General features: G+C 43.7%; 1 protein-coding gene across 3 annotated transcripts in view; it reads right to left on the reverse strand.

The window, feature by feature from the left end:
* Nucleotides 1–19,909, reverse strand: part of NISCH (nischarin) — a 37,436-nt gene that overhangs the window by 16,302 nt on the left and 1,225 nt on the right. For all 3 annotated transcript variants that reach the window (XM_077129050.1, XM_077129051.1, XM_077129052.1), the window contains exons 2-9: nucleotides 18,829–18,912; nucleotides 17,952–18,134; nucleotides 5,712–5,760; nucleotides 4,675–4,838; nucleotides 4,201–4,296; nucleotides 2,606–2,701; nucleotides 899–1,051; nucleotides 34–102 (exon numbers count right to left, since the gene is read on the reverse strand). In XM_077129050.1, coding sequence (XP_076985165.1) covers nucleotides 34–102; nucleotides 899–1,051; nucleotides 2,606–2,701; nucleotides 4,201–4,296; nucleotides 4,675–4,838; nucleotides 5,712–5,760; nucleotides 17,952–18,134; nucleotides 18,829–18,912 — 894 coding nt within the window. The remainder of the gene's footprint in view (nucleotides 1–33; nucleotides 103–898; nucleotides 1,052–2,605; nucleotides 2,702–4,200; nucleotides 4,297–4,674; nucleotides 4,839–5,711; nucleotides 5,761–17,951; nucleotides 18,135–18,828; nucleotides 18,913–19,909) is intronic.

Genomic DNA, 19,909 nt, shown 5'->3' on the forward strand with positions numbered 1-19,909 from the left:
GCCCACAGCAACACTGGTTTCCAAAGACGTTACCTGCAGGTTGTCCACAACCAGCACTCCATTGTGACTCAGGTCCAGGAACTCAATCTTTGGAATCAGTTTCTTGTTAAAGAATAAACAACACATGACATTACTCTAGGAAGCTGAGCCCTGAACAGACTCACACCTGGTGGGCAGGGATTTCATGCCTATTCACCCCTGGCTGCTGACTCCTGGGCGGGCCCTGCAGAGCCCCTTATGCAATGCTTCTCCCCACCCCACCCAAGAGTACATCTGGAGGAAAACACAGGGACTTCAGGCCTGAGCACTGGCCACTGTTTCACTAAACAGGTGGCTTATAAAAATGTCAAATGGTAAGTTTCCATATAGAGAGGGGATTCCGTCCTTCAACCCTACCCACACCCACCTGGAAGCACAGATACAGGAGTTACAATTCCATGTGCCCAAATGCCATCTGGGTGCCACTCAGACCCAGGCCTATCTGTGATCTATGGAGTGACTTTTCCACTTCCCCTCCTGGGGAGTAAATTTTATCACCTACTGTGTTTCTCTGATATCAAATGTACATGCAACTGATACGCATGATCTGATTCTAAGTACTGTCTCACAGTGTCCACTATTCCATTTTGAAATTAACTTAAAAACTGCAGGCTAGCAGGCCATGGTGGCTCAGCAGGCAGAGTTCTCACCTGCCATGCTGGAGACCTGGGTTTGATTCCCGGTGCCTGCCCATGCACACACACGCAAAACAAACAAAAATAAACGCAGGCAATGAACAGAGCACTGGATATAGGTTTTCTGTGGTGCTTTCAGCAAAAGCCAAGTTGAATACCAAACCTCAGGGTTTGGTCAGGCCAGAGAAACCCCCGGGCCCGCCTTGGTACGCAGGAGAGCATACCACAGACTCATCGATCTCAGAGATGCTGTTGTGGCTCAGGTCGAGAGTGGTCAGTGCTTGCCATGTAGGGATGACAGTGGTCACAGGGCCCTCCAGGGCTGTGCCTTCTGGCTCCCACTCATCAAATTCCGATGCTTCAGGAACAAGGACTTCCTGCGTAAGAACATCTGTTAAGCGCCCCATTTGGGCTCTCACGCGACACTCACCAAGAACACAATCATTGCAAAATTTAAGGAAGGGCTTGAGCATATTTAGCACGTGGAAGTGAACTTGCATTAAAATGGGTCTTTGGCTCATGTGTACTTAAGCGATTGTGAAATAACTGAAAAGCTTAGCAACTTAACAGCTACTTCGATTATATCCTGCCCCTGATTCAGGAGCAAATTCTTTTCAAGCCTCTGAGGTCCTGTGGTTCCAGGTGAGGCCTTTTCTGGCTGAGATCTCAGATGCCAAAGGTCAGAATTCATGGTGTGTCCAGGCAACCATGCTTTCCAAACTGGCAATGTTAGTGCCCACTCTCAGTTCACAGGGTTAAAATCAAACACAGCCTAAGGCACAGGCAATGGCAAAGCCCACAGACTCTCATCAACGTGTTTTCACTTCTGATGCCAACAAGACCTCCCCTCTCTCAATAGAGAAGCTTGGGCCCACTCAGCTGGGCCACAGGGAGTGCCTCGGAGAGGAACAAGGCTGTCCCCTCGCTCTCTACACAAACCTTCTTTCAGCCAGCAACCTCAAGGGAAAGGGTTTTTATACAAACCCCAATCTTGATCAGACACAACAAGTCATAAAAGTAGCCACTATGCTTTTGCTCTCCTGGAGAAGGATTTTAACATCACTAAGATGCAATCCATCAAAAGACAAACAGATAAAGTTCTTGATTGAACTTGATAGCTGTATATAAGGTGTTATGTAAGTGAATATATTTTTCTTAAGAAATGCACATAAAGTGTTTAAGGAGCATGGTGTATAGAATATACTCTCAAATGTTTGGAAAATTGACAGACATACAGATTGGATGGATAGATAGATAAATCATGATAGCTAGCTAGCTAATGGACTGATGGATATAATGATACAGCAAATGTGGTAAAATGTTAAAATTGATGGTTCTGAGTATCTGGGGCAGGGTATATTGGAATTCTCTGTATGGGATTTTATTTTTGCAACTGTGCTGTAAGTTTGAAATGATTTCAAAATAAAGTTGTTTTTTTTTTAAAAAAGTAAGCAGGAAAGAAGCCCATTGGAGTATTTCTATTTGCTCACATACAAACAACAGGGCCTAGTGCATCTACAACTTCCTCTGCTCCACTTCAAGTCCACAGAGAACAAGATGCAGATGAGTGCTGAGCAGGGTTTTTTAAGCGTAGAGAAACATTTATACCAATCTAAGTAATAAATGTCCTGCTAATCACCACTGCTTACGTTCTTCATCAAAAACAAAAACAAAAACAAAAAGGGGTATTTTTTACTTAGAGGGGAAAACCCCAATTCCTTAAAATGTCCTGGCTAGCAGCATCGATTGTGGACGGAGCCACGGACCAACGTGTCAAGACTGAGATGTCCTGCCTGAGAGTGCTGCTGCCCAGGGAAGGCCCAGCCTGTGGTTATAGACGTGAGCAACAGTGTCCACTCAGTAGTGGGGACTACAGCCTGGGGACCCTGTCCCGGAGATGGTCTTCCAGGCAGGACACAACCAGAGCTTACCTTCATGGAGGTTGCTGAGAAGCGGACGCTCATCGTGGCTAAGGTGGGCTTCGACGCCACCAGCCCTCGGATGTGCTTAGCATCACAGTGACTTATCTGGAAGGAGGAACAGCTGTGTCTCAGAAACAACACCCTAGCTCCACTGGGAGTCCCGGCAAGCAGACATTTGTCACCCATACACAAAAGAAGCATGACAATAATCGGTGGGTCCAAATCCTTAAAGGCAGGAGGCTACTCAAAACCCAAGTCTTTTTCTCATTTATAGCACTGACGAAATATTCTAGAAGTGTCTAATAAGAAAGGCGTCAGGTTTCTCAGACTCACATTGAACCAGGAACTCCATTTCCTGTGTAAGAACTGCTTAGGCCTTGGAAACAGAGTCCTCTGTATGACTGCTTGGACTGTATGGGCCATGGACACTGAAGCTGGAGAGTAAGGGGCTTCCACAACACACCGAGAGCGGGGGGCCCTCCTGTTTACTTGACTTCACTCACTGACCTCAGGTTTCCAGCAGCAAGGAGGGATGGGGTACAGGCCCCAATGCCTTCCCCAAGCCACCCGCCCAAGTGCCACACACCCACAGATCCAGACTGATGGAACCTCAGCCTGCTGAGACAGAGCTGGGTCAGGTTTTCCTCTAACTTCCTAGTCCTTATTTAGCTTGCAGTGGCCAAGGCACATGACCCAAGTTTCCAGCAAGGGAAGGTCCTCAAAGTCTCTGAGACACACCAGGAATACTCCAAGCAAAACAGTCTGGTGGGTAGCACCAGGCTCAGGATTCAGACTCAAATCCCAGTTTCCCCCATTAACTGTGTGATTCCAGCCAAACTTCCTTCCCTTTCTAAACCTGTTTCCCCAACTACAAAGTGGAAAGCAAAGTGCACTCTCCACATGGCCGTGAGAAAAGTCAATGAAGGAGTACACATCAGACAGAGGGCACAGGATTTAGTACAGAAGTCTTGCTCAAGAAAGATATGCTATAAAACATTTATTATTATTCATTCCTGAGCCGCATTTCATTTTTTTTCTTTTTTGTTGGACCGACATGTTATTAGGGAGGGCAACCCCAGGGAGCCCCTTTTCATTTTTAAAGTGTTAAAAAAAACTGGCATCAAGAAACAAGTTCAATAGTAACACAAAGATTTTCTTGTTAAGTGTGGGCACCCACGGACCCCCAAGCCCGTTTACTGTTCTGCCTTGGGAGATACAGACTTGGAATTAGCTCTGTCTGACCGTCAAGATGACTTTCCTGGACTTCAGCTGAAATAATGTCCCTATCCGCCCCCACGAGGAGGGCCAGACGGAGGCAGATAGGTGCTCTACTATATCAAACACCTCCTGATGCCCATGCCAGCAAAGACATGCAGACCCAGGCAAGAACAGCAGAGACCCCTTTCTCTGACTCCAGAAGGGCCTGGCTTAACTAGCTGGGATCTGCCACACACTGTTGTTAAACATGACAGTAGCAGTGTCATACGATTAAATCTGGATACCTGACATCAAAACCGCTCCCAAACCATGGTCAGTAAGAAGCAAGACGATGCCCGTGCAGGGACTGGCCCTGCCTATGAGGAGCCAAGGGCCCTGGACCTTACCTCAACCTGATGAAGAGACTTGAATACTGACAGATCAAAAGGCAGGAGCTGCTCCCTAATGTTGCTGGTCCCAAAAGGTCCTTCTGTGCCAGAGACCTGCAGACACAGATACAGCTTGAATTAATGATACTGTTACAACCATTCCCCATTGACATTCATGGGACAGTGTGGTGGCAGCAGCCAAACTCGACTCAAAGCTTTGCTTAGCTAGGTAAGGCAAACTTCCAGTCAAAGCTGGCTAAAACTGAGGTTTAAAGCAAACAGACATCGGGTCACAGCCTCCCCCTGGTGCTCACAAGCAGAAACACAGTTTCAAGAGCACCTGAGGCGGTCTTCTTCAGGAACGAGGCCTGTCCCTTCCCCCATGGCCCTGTACAGTCTCCTTCACATACACTGTCAATCAGGGAGCTATAAGGCCCCACAGCATGTCCATCGACCAAGCAGCTCTCCCTGGCTGAGCTGCTGTGCCTTTACCTTAAGGTACTTAAGGCGACAAGTGAAGTCCAGGATATGCCCAAGGTCAGTCTTGGCGTCCCCGCTGGCACACGTGGGCTTTCCCTGTTGCAGCTGCTCAGTGACCGCATACAGCTGCAGGGGTCCAATGGCAAAGACCTCGCCAGCCCCCAGGAGCTGCTCTCCTACAAGTGAGACAGAGAGTAAGTGTCTAGCCCCACTCCCATCCTCACCATGCAACTGCCTGACTGCTTCTTGCACCCACTTTGATTACCACACCACAGCCCCTGAACTTGTGATTATAAGGGAGGAAGGGGCCCTGGGAAGGTGTGACTGGGGAGCCTCCCCAAGGAGATAGGCCAGAATCAAGATCTGAGATACCAAACTGAGATAGGGCTAGTGAAAAACAACATTCTGGGTGACAGATCTACTCTGCAATCTCTAAAATTCCAATGTTTTAAAGTTAGGCACCAGCCTAAGATGCCAGCACGATGCAGGTGGTTGCCAGCAGGCATGGGTTCTGAGGCAGACAGACTGGTGCTCAGCCTGTTCTGCTCTTTCCATCTGAGCGCCTTCAGGCAGATTACTGAGTCTCTGACACTCGGGGTCCTCATCTAGCCTATGGCCATTGGTGGAAGCTCAACAAAATGCTCAGCACAAGGCTGGGCCATGGGGAGTACTCAGTATACATTAGGTAGCATTATTATACTCTCTGGCAGAGCCAGGACTCAAGGTCAGCTTCTATTTGCTACTCATCATCCAGAACCCAGTCACAGGGCTCTGGAATGGGTCCTGAGCTTGGGGTTAGTTCCCAGCCCAAGGATTCAAGAGTCCTAAGGTAAAGGACCACAGCTTCTCAGACCTGGCTCCCTACAGGGCAACTTTGTTTGGCTGTGAAGTTTTTCCAGGGATTTGGGTAACCCCAGTGAGGTGGGCCCTGGCTGGGACTCATGTGGCACAGCTTGATAGATAAAGTCCTCTGTCACCCCCAGATGCCAGTCTGCCTAGTTGGACTGGGGAACGTGTGCTCAGTATTTCAGAGACTCTTGGCCACGTACCTTTTTCAAAGAGCTCCTCGGCCAGCGCTGCAGTAATGCCATTTATTTCCTACAGTGAAAACAAAACCTATGGTTAGAAAGTACACCTACACTCCAGTCACAAGGGTTTACACACTTCCTGCTCTCTACCCCTCTACTATTATAATGCCAGCTCTCCAGAAAGTGAAGCAAAAGAGAGGGGAGTGTAAACCTATAATGAATCATGGAGCTTAGAAAGGGAAACTAAGTATTTCCTCTTTATATGAACACCTGAAATCTCTCAAAAGCAGAATGGAAACTAGAAAAATACTGCAACTCCAGGCCCATAGGAGACTGGCTGAATGCCCCTTGTCAGGAGGTTGGCAGAAATTTGCCATGTCAAAGACTGTCTGGGAAGCCAGCAGCTACTAAAACTGGCCCTGAACCTTGAGAACATAATGCTGAGTGAAATAAGTAAGACATAAAAGGATAAGTATGATATGATTTTGCTAATATGACCATGGTAAGGGTAAACTCAAGAGTATTATAATGTAGTATATAGGGGAGCAAGAGGTACACAGAAGCTAGAGATGGGGGAAAGATTACCCAATGAAGTTAAATTTAAATGTAAGGGAATTGATAGAGGTAATGGTAGCAAATTAGTGGGGACTGCCATATTCAAGGTAAACATAATTGAAAAGGGATGTATAGAGCCATGTATCCCACCAATTAACTCTACAATCATAAATAAGTTCTCACATGAACTACTTCAAAGGTCTGATCTTGCACAATGAGTCAATAATAGCAGGATATGGAGGAAAACTAAAATAGCATTCTATGGTTTACAGTTAACAGAAAAACATCAACAGTATCACAGCAATACCAGGGGTAAATATTGTGGGGAGGGACAAAACATTAGGGGAAATTTTGATCTGACATTTGGAGAGCCTGTGTTTATCAGTTCTTTGTCTCAATGGACCAATGAAAACTGTCTAAAATTGAGAGTGCTGCTGATGGTAAACCAAGTAGGACTGTAAGTGGTTTGTTTATTCTGGATATTACCCATGATGATCAATGGATGGAGGGGACCGAAGGGTACAAATGACTGAGAAGATGAAAGGTGAACCATTGATACATATATACGTATCATATGGATATTGTGCAGCTACAAAAAGGAATGATGTTGTGAGGCACACGATGAACTGAACAAACCTTGGTGACAACGTGTTGTGCTTATAAAATAAGCCAGAAACAAAAGGGCAATTATGCTATGGTCTCTTTCAGAAAATACTTATAAGAACATTGGAGCCTAGATTGTAAGCTCTTACAGAAGCCACACTTAGTTTGAAGTGGTTTCTTTCTAGACACTGAGCTGTATGTGTATGAGCTGGTATTCCCCATACAACTCTGAGGATCTCTGTGACATCTAAGACTCAGACCTGGGGTTCTGCAGCTCTGAAAGTCAGCACTGCTACAAACAGTAACAGTTAAAGTAACCAAAAAGAGATCAGGCTTCAATTGGAGATAAAAACGAAGCCAACCTAGCTGGAACTAAGGTAAATCAGAATACAGGATAAAAGATGATAGTATATATATGTACTCTCAGCTTCACCTACTGCATGAGGCCAAAGGCAGAGAGGTTTATTTTATCTAGAACCTAATCTCTGTAACACACAATCTAAATCAACTGGTCTGAATAGCTCATTTAAACAACCCAAACACATGGAGACCAGAACAGGAATGAGGCCTTGTAATTCTGTACAGCTTAATATAATACCTGAATATATCCCAGACTATAGTGGGCTGTAATTATGAAGTATTGGTAGAGTCCCCTGAGTGAACAAAGAAAACTATATGAAACTATTAAACATTCCCACTAGGAAAACCCTGGTACTCTCAAACATTGGGGACTCTTTAGGTCAAGCCCTTGATTTTGAGGCCAACCCTCATGAAACTTATTTCTGTAGTGGAGAAGCTAAGACTACCTATAATGAGGCCTAAGAGTTGCTGCCAAGAAACCTCTTTTGCTGCTCAGATGTGGCCTCTCTCTCTAAGTTCAACTTTGCAAGGAAAATCAGTACCCTCACCCTTACTTGGGATACAACATTCAGGAGTGAAAATTTCCTTGACAACTCAGGACATAACTCCCAGGGATGAGTCTGGCCCTGGCATGGAGGATCAACAATGCCTTCTTGACCAAAAGGTGGAAAAGAAGTGTTAACAAAATAAGGCATCAGTGGCTAAGAGTGTTCAAATGGAGTTGAGAGGTTATTCTGGAGCTGCTCTTAATGTAAGCTTCAACAAAATATTTTTAATTGCCCTGGTTTGCCAAAACCCAATCAATATCATTCCTGTTAACTCTTAAAAATACCTAAGGCTCTGAGACGCTATGAAAGTTTCATGCACTAAGTTTACTTTCTTAAAACCTATAACCTCTAGAGGTTCCTAGGCCAGATAAATCCTAAAATCCAGCAGGGGGCAGCCTCTCGAAGACTATCAACTAATTACATACCCCCGTCCTTTAGTGCTGACACCAGTTCTCGACATGAAAAAGTTAGAATGGGCATTCCCCAAAGATCCCTCCAGATTGGGAGAAGGATCAAAGCAGGAGTTATAACAGAGGAAATGGGATTTAACAAACGAGTATGACTGCTGAATCACTATACTGATATTTCTTTTAGCCTCCAGTGTTTTGCAGTAGCTAGAAGTTAAAATTTGAAATAGTGGAATGGTAACCCATAACAAACTCTGAAATCTGTCCTGTGACTACTTGTTGGACTGTACTTTGAAAATTATTGCTGTTTCTTCGTTTTTTTCTATGTATATATTTCACAATAAAAAGCATTAAAAAAAAACAGGTGGAAAAGGAGGATTTCCTTTTTAAATGATGTGACAGAGGAGGTATGACAAGGACAAGCCTTCAATTCTCCCAACAGCTAATGTGCTGGGTTCTTAACATATGTCAGGCAATGCCTGAGGACTCAGCAGGTATTGGCTCAATCCTCCCAATACCCCATGTGAGGAAGATGCAATTTTGAACCCCATTTCGTGGATGCACAAACTGAGGAAGAGGTGGGCTGTAACTCTTTATCTCATATAGCTAGAATACAGCAAAGGGACACCCTCAGCCACTCAGTCCTGAGGCCTCACTCTGTACCAACCAATTGCTTCATCATTTCATGGTGTAATCAAGGTTGGCAGGGCTCCCAGATACCCTCAGCCCCACAGCCCCACATCGTGCAGGTAAGAATTTTAACTAATTGACAGCTGGTAGCCACCAGGCCTTTTCGTAAATAGGTACAGATGGAGACTACACGATCACCCTCTTAACTCACAGGAACATCTCGGCGATCCACATGTTTATGGAGCGTGAAAGGCACCAGGCCGCAGGAGACAGTGTCCTTTTCCTGTGTTTCTCTTTGGTTGTTTGTCTCTTTCTTACTATATTTTATGCATAAAGGGTCGTTTAACAGATGTTTATACAATGTAAATATTTTCTCCCAGTCTGTGTATGCCTTTTACCTCTGCTCATGGTGGCTCTCCTGACACAGAGAAGCTTTAAATGTTTACATTATTTAATCTGTGATTCTTTTCCTTTGTGGTTTCTGGGCCTTATTCTTTCAACCCAAGTTATAAACATATTCTCCTAATTTTCTTTTGGTACTTGACGGCATGTTTAAAAATGTGTTTACTTCTTTAATCTTCTTGAAATTCAATTTATAATCAATGTGAGAATCTACCCCACTCCCGCCACCTCCAATGGAGAGAAAAATCAAAAGAGCAAAAATAGCCCCAGCTTTAAAAAGTTTAGAGTCTGGCAGGAAGGCAGGGCCAAATGTAAGAGGGTCATCAGAGGGACAAAGCAGGCTCTGAGCAGGAAAGGCTCCAGCTAAAGGTGAGAGAAGCTATTTTCCAGCTAAAGGTGAGAGAAGCTATGGGTTCACTCTAAAGTTCAACTCAGGTTCTTGAAACAACTTTAACTCCCTGGCAGCTGCAAAGAAATGAAGACAAAGAAGAAACTGGAATGATCCAAAGGCTCATTTCTCCGTAGGCAGCTCTGAGAGCCAACTCCTACCAACAAATGAACACTTCTCAACGCTCCCTGCAGTCAGATTTGCCCAGAGGGCAGTTAAAGATACAGATTTTGGGGCTCTATGGGCAGGTCCCAGGAGCAGCCAATCCTGTACCCACCTTAAGTCCCGAATGTAGCTCCTGGGGCCTCTCAGGCAATGTTACTGACACTGGGGCTCCTGTAAGGTGTCACATCGGAAAAGGGCTTTCTGCCCTGTGATGAGTACCTTACAATCCTCCCCTTCCTTGGGACAACTGGAGTCAGCTCAGAAAGAACATGGAGAAAACCCACTTGGGTATCAGCCCCACTAAGGGCACTGGGCCAGAATTCCCAGAGAAATGAGACACAGCGAGGGCCAAAGAGTCTCACACTGAGAGATAGTAAGGGTCAAGGGCTCTCACACTAAGGAGAGGGCAAGATTTCATTTGTGAAGAATCTTACGAAACAAATTGTGTAACAATTTCTCTACCCAATCTTTGGGGCCACAGGAAGTGTACACTGCTGCAACACTTTCTACTTGATTTCCCAGGCTGAATCTTCACTTTGGGAGAGGAACAAAGAAGCACTTCAGTCCAACAATCTAGAACACTGGTCTTGTCAGAGAGGTATTTTGTTCACCTCCTCAGAGATTACACTGGCTACACAGTGGCCTTGTGACCAGAGGTGTGCAGTCAGGCAACCACCCTCAGCCCCACCTGGAGCAGACGACCCACCTGCTACTTGATGCTCCTGGGAGGCCACCTATAGGGCACGTGACTCTCCCTATATGCCCCACCCCACCTGTGCTGAAGGGACCTGATCCCCTACAAAACCAAGGCTGAGGTCCTCAGAATGTTGGAATCGAAATGAAAAAGACATTATTAGCTATGTTTAAAAACTGTAACATACTAAAAAACAAACAACCCAATTATAAAATGAGCAGAGGATGTGAATAGACACTTTTCTGAAGAGCAAATACAGATGGCTAAAAGGTACATGGAAAGATGCTCATTCTCATTAGCTACAAGGAAAATGCAAATTAAGATGAAAATGAGATATCACCTCACATCTCTAAGAATGGGTGCTATTAAACAAACAGGAAACTACAAATGTTGGCGAGGATGTGGAAAAACTGGGACACTTATTCACTGCTGGGGAAATGTGTAATGGTGCAGTTGTTGTGGAAGACAGTTTGGCGAATTCTCAGGAAACTAAATATTGAGTTGCCCTATGACCTGGCAATACCCATTGTGGTAGTTAAGATTCAGTTGTCAGCTTGGCCAGGTGAAGGCACCTAGTTCTGTTGCTGTGAACATGAGCCAATGGTACGTGAATCTCATCTGCTGCTGATTACATCTGCAGTCGGCTAGGAGGTGTGCCTGCTGCAATAAATGATGTTTGACTTAACTGGCTGGTGCTTAAATGAGAGAGTGCAACATAGCACAGCCCAAGCAGCTCAGCATACCTCATCTCAGCACTTGCAGCTCAGCCCAGGCCTTTGGAGATGCTGAAAGAAATCATCCAGGGGGAGAGTTGTTGGAACCCAGAGGCCTGGAGAGAAGGCCAGCAGAGATCGCCCTGTGCCTTCCCACGTAAGAAAGAACCTCAGTTGAAAGTTAGCTGCCTTTCCTCTGAAGAACTAATGAAATAAATTCCCTTTTATTAAAAGCCAATCATTCTCTGGTGTGTTGCATTCCAGCAGCTAGCAAACTAGAACACCCATACTCAGTATATACCAAGAAGAGTTGATGACAGTGACATGAACAGACATTTGCACACCGATGTTCATAGCAGCACTATACAGAACTGCCAAGAGATGGAAATAATCCAAGTGCCCATCAACTGATGAATGGATAAACAAAATGCGATATATACATATGATAGAATATTATGCAGCAGTGAGTCGAAACGATGTCCCAAAACATATGACAACGTGGATGAACCTTGAGGACATAATGCTGAGTGAACTAAGTCAGTCACAAACGGACAGATTCTGTATGTTTCTGTTATTATAACTCTGGTAAAGGTAATCTCAGAGATTACGCTGTAGAATATGGCAGACCTAGAGGTAATAGAAGCTACAGATGGAGGAAAGGTACCAACAGGTTGAGTTTAAATACAAGGGAATGGATAGAAGTGATGAAAACGAATTAGTGGGGTTATAAGTAACATAGCCATGTTGAAGGTGAATATGACTAAAAGGAGATGTATAGTGCCCTGTATCCTAATGAGTAAATTTATGATTATAAATAAGTTTCTCACATGAGCTATTTCAATGGTTTGGTAGTGGGCAAGGAGTCAATGGTAGAGGGATTTGGGGGAAAACTAAAATTGTACGCTATGCTCAATAGTTAACAGGAAGACATCAACAGTACCACAGCACTACCAGGGGCAACTAAGTGGTGGGGGGGACGACAAGTGATGGGGGTAGTTTTGATTCAAAAGTGTTATTTTATTTCCCGGTTCTTTGTCATTATGGACCAATGAAAACTGTCTAAAATTGAGAGTGCTGCTTATTGTACAACCAAGCAAAGACACTATAAGACATGGTTTATTTTGGACATTATCTACGATGTCCAATAGATGGAGGGAGCTGAAGGATACATTGACTGAGAAGTACAATGGCGAATGGTGATACATTTATATGATGGAATTTGGTATGGCTACAAAAAGGAGGGATGTTGAGGGGTACACAATGAACTGAATAATCCTTGGGGACAATGGGCTGTGCAGAAAGGGCCAGAAACTAAAGAACAAATATGGTAAGGTCTCTCTCAGAAAATCTTCATTAAAAAAATGACAGCCTGGATTGGATTGTGGGCCCTTATAGCAACCACATTTGATCTCCATTGTGGATGTATTTCTGGATTCTGGGATACTGAGCTATATGCGTATCAGTTAGTATTTCCTTGGAACTTTGAGTGCTCTGTGGAGTAGCTCTGGATCCCAGAAATGGAGTGCTGCAGCCCTGACAGTTAGCATAGCTATATATAACAACAGTTGAGTAACCGAGAAAGAGATCAGGCCTCAATTAGTGCTTAAATAAAATGAAGCAATTTGGCTGGGTCTAAGGTAAATTAGAATGCAGGGTAAAAGATGATGGTGTATGTACTCTAGACCTTCAGCTGCTGTATGCGATCAAAGGCAGAGAGGTTTATGTCTAGAATCTAAATTTTCTGTAATACATAGTCTGAATCAGCCTCTCTGGATTGCTCATTTACACAGGCCAGACTCCTGGAGTTCAGAATGGGAACGAGGGCTTATAATGATCTATGGCTTGGTGTAGTACCAGGGTACATCTTAGACTATGGTGGGCTGATAATTAAAACATATTGTCAGAGTCCTTTGAGGATCTGAAGGGGGAAGATATATATATATATATATATATATATATGGAACTATTAAACTTTCCCCAGGTACCCTCCCAAGCATTGGGAACTCCCAAGAAAATAGGCCAAGCTCTAGATTTTGAGGCTTAGTCTTATGAAACTTATTACTGTAGGGAAGAAGCTAAAACCATTCATTACAAGGCATTAATAGTTGCTTCTGGGAAGCCTCTTTGTTGCTCAGATGTGGCTCCTCTCTCTAAGCCCAACTCTGCAAGCAAAATCATTGCCTTCCCCCTTACATGATACAAGCCATTCAGAGGTGAAAATCAAACTGACAATGTGGGGCGTGACTCCTGGGTATGAGTCTGGCCCTGGCACTGTGGGATCAACAATGCCTTCCTGAACAAAAGTGGAAAAGAACTGTAATAAAATAAGGCATCAGTGGTCAAGACAGAGCAAATGGAATCAAGAGGTTGTTCTGGAGGTTGCTCTTTTACAAGCTTCAGTTAGTGCTGCCATGGCTTGCTAAACCCCAATCAACATCACTCCTTGTTGTCTCTTAAGAACACCTAGGGCTCAAACTGATTCTATAATGGTTTCACATACTAGGTATGCTTTCCTGGAACATATAATTCCCAGAGGGTTCCTAAGTCAGATAAACCCTGAAATCCAGAGGGACCAGCCTCTCTAGGATTGACAATTAATTACATCCCCCTATCCTTCAGTATGGACACCCCTTCTCAACCTGAAAAAGTCAGAAAAGCCATTCTCCAAAGATTCCTATAGAATGGGAGAAGGATTATAAAGGAGAAGGAGGAGGTATAACAGAAAAAATGGGATTTAACAAATGAATACAGCTGCCTAATCATTATATTAATATTCCTTCTAGCATGTAGGGTTTTGGAGCAGCTAGAAGGAATGGTAGTCCATGACAACCTCTGGGATCGTTCTGTAACTTCTTGTTGAAGCAGGCTTTGAAAAAGTATTGCTTTTCACTTTCTTTGTTTTGTATATATGCTATATTTTACAACAAAAAAAAAATTTTGTTTTTTAATTGCAACATACTATAACCCCAACTGTGTTAGAGATCAGCCCACCAACCTCTGCCTGCCTGGGATCACTCGTTGGTGCACTTCATCTAAAGGGCCCATGGATTAGTTAGGCTGTAGCACTGCAACGAACGTCCTGCCTAAGCATGTCTGTGCACGCGGAGCCCCACGAACAAGTGTACCTATGACACAGATGCATGAGCTCGGGCACAGTGTACTCGTCAGTGGGGTTTAAACAAGGAAATCGATGACATGTCACTGAGGCCATCGCCTGAGTATAAGTCTAAAGACACATGTTTTAAGGTGAAGAGTCTTGTCTAACTTTTATTTCATGTCTGTGATGAGGCATTCTAGCAGGAGTCAGGTATAGGATGTCGAAGTCAAATTTAAGCAAAAATTCACCTACATTTTAACTGAAGAGAGCTCCAAGACTGTAAGTACGCTGAAAAAAAAATCTGTTATCATTTATAGCACCAATACTTTGCAACTCAAACAAATTACGGAAATAAACTGGATGCTAAATCTAACAGAAGATGGCAACTGTTCCATCACGGCACCTGCTTTCAAATTTCAAAAAGCTTCTTTGTTCTGACTAACTGGCCTTAAAATAAGAAAATACTACAAATACCACTCCCAAGAGAACTGAGTGCATGTCCTCACCAGGTGGGTGCAGTACTGGCTACAAACTGATGAGTCCTTGCTACGGGGCCACCACTCTCCCGAGCCTGTCACCTTCACCGCATGGTCTCCTGCCATCCTTGTAAGAGCCTCTGATCATCACCCTCTAGTTCCCAGGAGAGGAAATGGGCAGCAGAGAGGTTAAATGACTGACCTGAATAAGCTGTCAGGAAGCAGCAGGGCTGGGAAAAGAACTTAGCTCTGTCTATCTCCCAAGTCCACAATTATACCTCCCATCCGAGAAGAGTGATGATGATTGCACAACTTTGTGAATATACTAAAAATCATTTTTAAAGGGTGAATTTTATGGCATGTGAATTATAACATTAAAAATTAACATTAAATCCACAACACATGGCCAAACAGAGTTCCCTGGGTCCAATTTGTCCAATGTCAGCCCCACAAGAGGTGAAACATATTTGGAACAACTTCAGAGAGGACACTGATGGGACAAAGGTTAAGAAAAACATTCCCTAGAGAGTTGCCAGCCTTAGAATAGACTGACAAGCTTTTTAAGCCTGTTTGTTCAAACCCGATTGAAGTTCTAATCCAGTAGTTCTCAACTGGGGGCAATCTGTAGTTGAGAATTACTGGATTAGAACTTCAATTAGGTTTGAACAATGTCTGGAGACATTTTTGGTTGTCACACCTGGAGGTAGGGTGCTACTGGCATCTAGTAGATAGAGGCCAGGGATACTGTTAAACATCTTACAATGCCCAGGATAACCCCCCACAACAAAGAACTATCCAGCACCAAAAAACTCCAATTTAATCTAATAATGGGTCAGTTACTTTTTTTTTTCATTTTTTTTATTGTATAGTGTAACATATATATAAAGCAAAGAAATAAAAAAGCAATAGTTTGCAAAGTACTCTTCAACAGGTGGTTACAGGGTTTGTCATGGGCTACCATACCATTCTCTCATATCTTTTCTTCTAGCTGCTCTAGAACATAGGAGGCTAGAGGGATTAAATATTTTTTTATCATCAGAATTGACGTTTTTTCCTTCTCTTTTTTGTGAAAAATAACATATATACAAAAAAGCTTTAAATTTCCAAGCACAGAACCACAATTACTTGTAGAACATATTTCAGACTTTGACATGGGTTACAATTTTAGGTTTTTACTTCTAGCTGCTCTAAAATACTGGAGGCTAAAAGAGATATCAATTTAATGATCCAGCATTCATATTCATTTGCTAAGTCCTATCTTCTATGTATAATTCCACCATCACCTATGATCTTTCCATCCCTTTCTTTAGGGGTGTTTGGACTATGGCCATTCTAAATTTTTGCTATTGTAAGGATCTGTCACTAATATGGGATAGGGAGAGGGAACCATTTGATGTTCTGAAGAAGCTGGGCTAGGTTTCAGGACTTATCTGGACCAGGGACCCATCCGGAGGTTGTAGGTGGTTCAGTTACTTTTTAACATACTTGATTAATACAAACCAGGGCCTTGTCTGTTTGATAACAGTAGTTTCAAATACGCCCAGACTGCCCCAAGCCATAGAACATGCCTCAAACCACAGCAACGGCAGCGGGCAAGCCCCAGGACCATCTCAGGCAAAACTGTCTCAAAAGAGCCTTTCCCTGCTAGGAGTTGGGCAAACCTGAGGCAGCCATAAGACTGCCTCTTCCTAAGGGACCACATCTCAAGCTATGAATTACCCTTTCAAAGGGCTGCTTATCAAGTTTCATTCTTTAATTATGAATCAAAGCTTTCTTAAGATGCAGTACTTCTTAAAATACTAAGCAATAAAGGACATCTGAAAGGCTTACATAAGGAATGGAACTTTTTTCTCACATAAGGAAAAAAATGTAAAAAAATGTTTATAATAGGAAACTGCTCCTATCCACATAGTTGCTGGCATATGCTAAATAAAATCCAAAGCAAGCATACTTACTCCATCTATAAATCCACCTTTTTTTCCACATGACCCCTCCAAGCTTAGTGGCCTAAGATTATTGCTATCACCAGATTGCCAGCCTCAACTGAACACTCCAAGAGAGGTTCAGCTGTCTTATTCTAAAAACATTGCATGAAGGTTGTATTTTAAACGTGGCTGGACCTTTAAGACCATATCACAGGTCCCTTCCTAAAAGGTGAGCCAGGAAAGGGAGAATGGGAATTCTTTCCTATCTCCATCACATAAAGGGAAAACAGTTAAATGTAAATTATCTGAAAATCTAGCACCCAGTGATAACTACTCCTTGTACTTTGGTATATACCTTCAAGAATTTTCTTGGGCAAATATATCCATACAAACAATTTTTATAAAAATGGGACCATAGTTTGCATACTGTTTTATGACCCACTTTTTTTTATTTGCTTATTTTCCCATGTCAACAAAACCACGGCTATATTATCATTTTCTGAGCAGCATACTATTCAGCTGTATGGCTGAACCCTTTGATTTTTTTAACTCCTGCCTACGGGACATTTGGATTGTCTTTAGTATTGTGCCACTATAAATAATCCGGAAATGACTACTTTTGTATCTATATCCTTTTTGCAGTTGCCCGATTTTTTTCCTTAAGATAAATTCCAAGAAGTAGAACTGCTACTTTTTAAATGTTTCACTTTCATACTACCAAAGTGCTCTCGTTGAGTTTCCTGACAATTCATCCTGCTGCCAGCAGCGCAGAAAATCTGTCTCTCCACCCAGAAGCAAGCACACAGCTGCACAACGAAATACACTAAAGGCGGCTATCCTTAGCCTCAGGCCCTAGCTGTGTGGACAATGAAGATGTGCACCAAGATAGAAATACTCTGCTATCACAGACTGATCCTTGATTGGTTTTGAGTTGTGAACCAACAACTTGAAAATATTCTATGCCAGGTGTCAGCTCTACTTTGATTCCATCCCTAATAGATGCCCATCCATTGGGATGGAAACCAAGCTTAAACACCCACAGGCTGTTTTGATAAATAGAATGCCTTGTGGTAGAGGAAAACTCCTCTGTGGCCATAGTCTAATTTCAGGCAAATATGTTGATGAACATGCCTCTGCCCATACCCTGTCCTAACCACAGCGATGTTACTTCATTTTCCAACCTCAGGGACAAACCCCAAGCCCAATTCTCCTCAAAGTTGAGTTCTACCCTGGTTTGCTGCCTTGCACTTTGGCAGTTGTAAGTCTGCGAATAAAGAAACCCCCCAAGAGGAACTTACGTAGAAGTGAAAATGCAGGAAGTGGGCCAGAACCCTGGGGGCCACAGCAGGGAAGGTTGCCAGGAGTGTCTGGAGGTAGACCTCCAGATCTTTCTCCCTCTTCTCCACCAAGCTTCTTGAGTTTTTCCCAATTATCTTTTTAGGTGGAAGCAGATTTTTATCAATCTTCCTCTCTGCAACAAGCTGTCAAAAAACATAAGCATGTCAATTACAGACCAAGGGGCAAACTGAGGCAAACAGTCTGAGGACAGACATTCACCATAACTTCCATAGCCCCACTTGGCAGCATGGTTAGGATTAGTAATCCAACTGCACATTTGAGATTTGGCCTCGACAAATTCAATTAGTATTAGAAATAAAAATTCAGACTTTGGAGGCATTCAGAAAAGGAGCACCTCTGGACCCAGGAAATCACCATCTTTTCCAAACTACAAATCAAAAACCAATTAGGGAAGTGGTATGTCTTTAAAACTCTCAGTTGCAAATGATCCAGAGAAAGGCAGCTCTCTCTAAAAGCAAAGAGAGTAATGAAATCACAGCCCTGTATTAAAGTACAAACTCTGGAATAGTTATAGTTAGAACAAGTTCAAAACTGTGCCCTCCCCAGGAAACGGTCCTTGCATCTCTCACCCAAGCTAAGACTAAGATCCAGTCTCAAAACTGAAATTCATATATGCTGCTTCCAGACTGTTTCACGCTGGAGTTGAAGTCCTGGGATTCACCAGCTTGCCTGCCAGTTACATTAATCAACCAGTTTATTAAAGAACAACAGACGTGGAATCTGTTTTGCCCTAAAACTAACATGCGATCACAATGGGACCTTGGCCTAAAAGTCCCTGAGCCCCGGAGACACAGACCCCCAGTTCCTAAGGGTTACCTTTTCATGCAGATCATGGAAGTCACTGTAGCGGTGCTTGACTGTCCACTCATGGCTGCCATCAGTAACCTGAATGATGTAAACCTAAAAGGGAAAACTGATAGTCCACGTGGCAAAGGGAGCCAGCCGGAGCCTGGAGCCTCCCCTCCTCTGCAGCAATAGCTACAGGGTATCCAGATCCTGCATCAAAATCAGGCTGCTCTTGTCCACACACCCGAGGCTTGCTAAGCACCAGGGCTCCCTCTCAGCCTCCAACACTGCCACAGTACTGGGTCTGACAGGCATATGGGATAAGTCTGTGACTCCATCCATCAGTGAGGAATAGAAAAGGTGACTGTATCCTGTCGAGCCACCTCTTTACTTTTTAACCTCCTGTCTCCAGGTTATTTAAAGCCCAACCCAATCTGAGTTGTAGGCAAGGCCACCCCTTCCAAAGGAAGCAGAACAGAGCCTGATCTGGCAGGTCCAGTTTCTCTGCTGTAATTCTGTCACATTGCCCTGACTTGACCACATCCTCAAATCAAATCCTTTCCCAACCTTTTCAACTTTTCATGGTTGTGATTTCTGCTGCTGCAGGACTAGGCCAATAAGCAGCTGATGGGGAGAGCAATAATGGGTAATCAAGTCCTAACCGAAGGCAATATGACTTAGTAGTTAATGGGTATTGGCCTTGGAGTTAAGGGAGACTTAGGTTCAAAACCTGACTCGACCATTTCCTGGGTATGGGATGGTGAACAAGTGACTCAACCTCTCTGAGCTTCAATTCCCTCAACTTAAAATCTGGAAGGTTCAAGGATTAAATTAGGCAATGCATGCAAAGTGCTTTGTACAGGGCTTGACATGTAGCAAATGTTCAACAAAAGGTGGATGTGTTAATAATATTCAACTCAGCACAACCAGAGACAGATGACAGTAGGGTCAGCCTGGGTCACTACCTCCTCCTGCCCCACACTCATCCAGAGGAAGGGCTCAGCCCCATTGGAACAAGAGCTGACAGGCATGAGAGCTTTTTAGAGCTCTCCAACTGAATGCAGCCCTGGGTGATGGCTACCCAGCCATCAGCTCAGAGATCTCACCCCTC

The sequence above is a fragment of the Tamandua tetradactyla genome, chromosome 15, assembly GCF_023851605.1.
Source record: "Tamandua tetradactyla isolate mTamTet1 chromosome 15, mTamTet1.pri, whole genome shotgun sequence".
Taxonomy (NCBI): domain Eukaryota; kingdom Metazoa; phylum Chordata; class Mammalia; order Pilosa; family Myrmecophagidae; genus Tamandua; species Tamandua tetradactyla.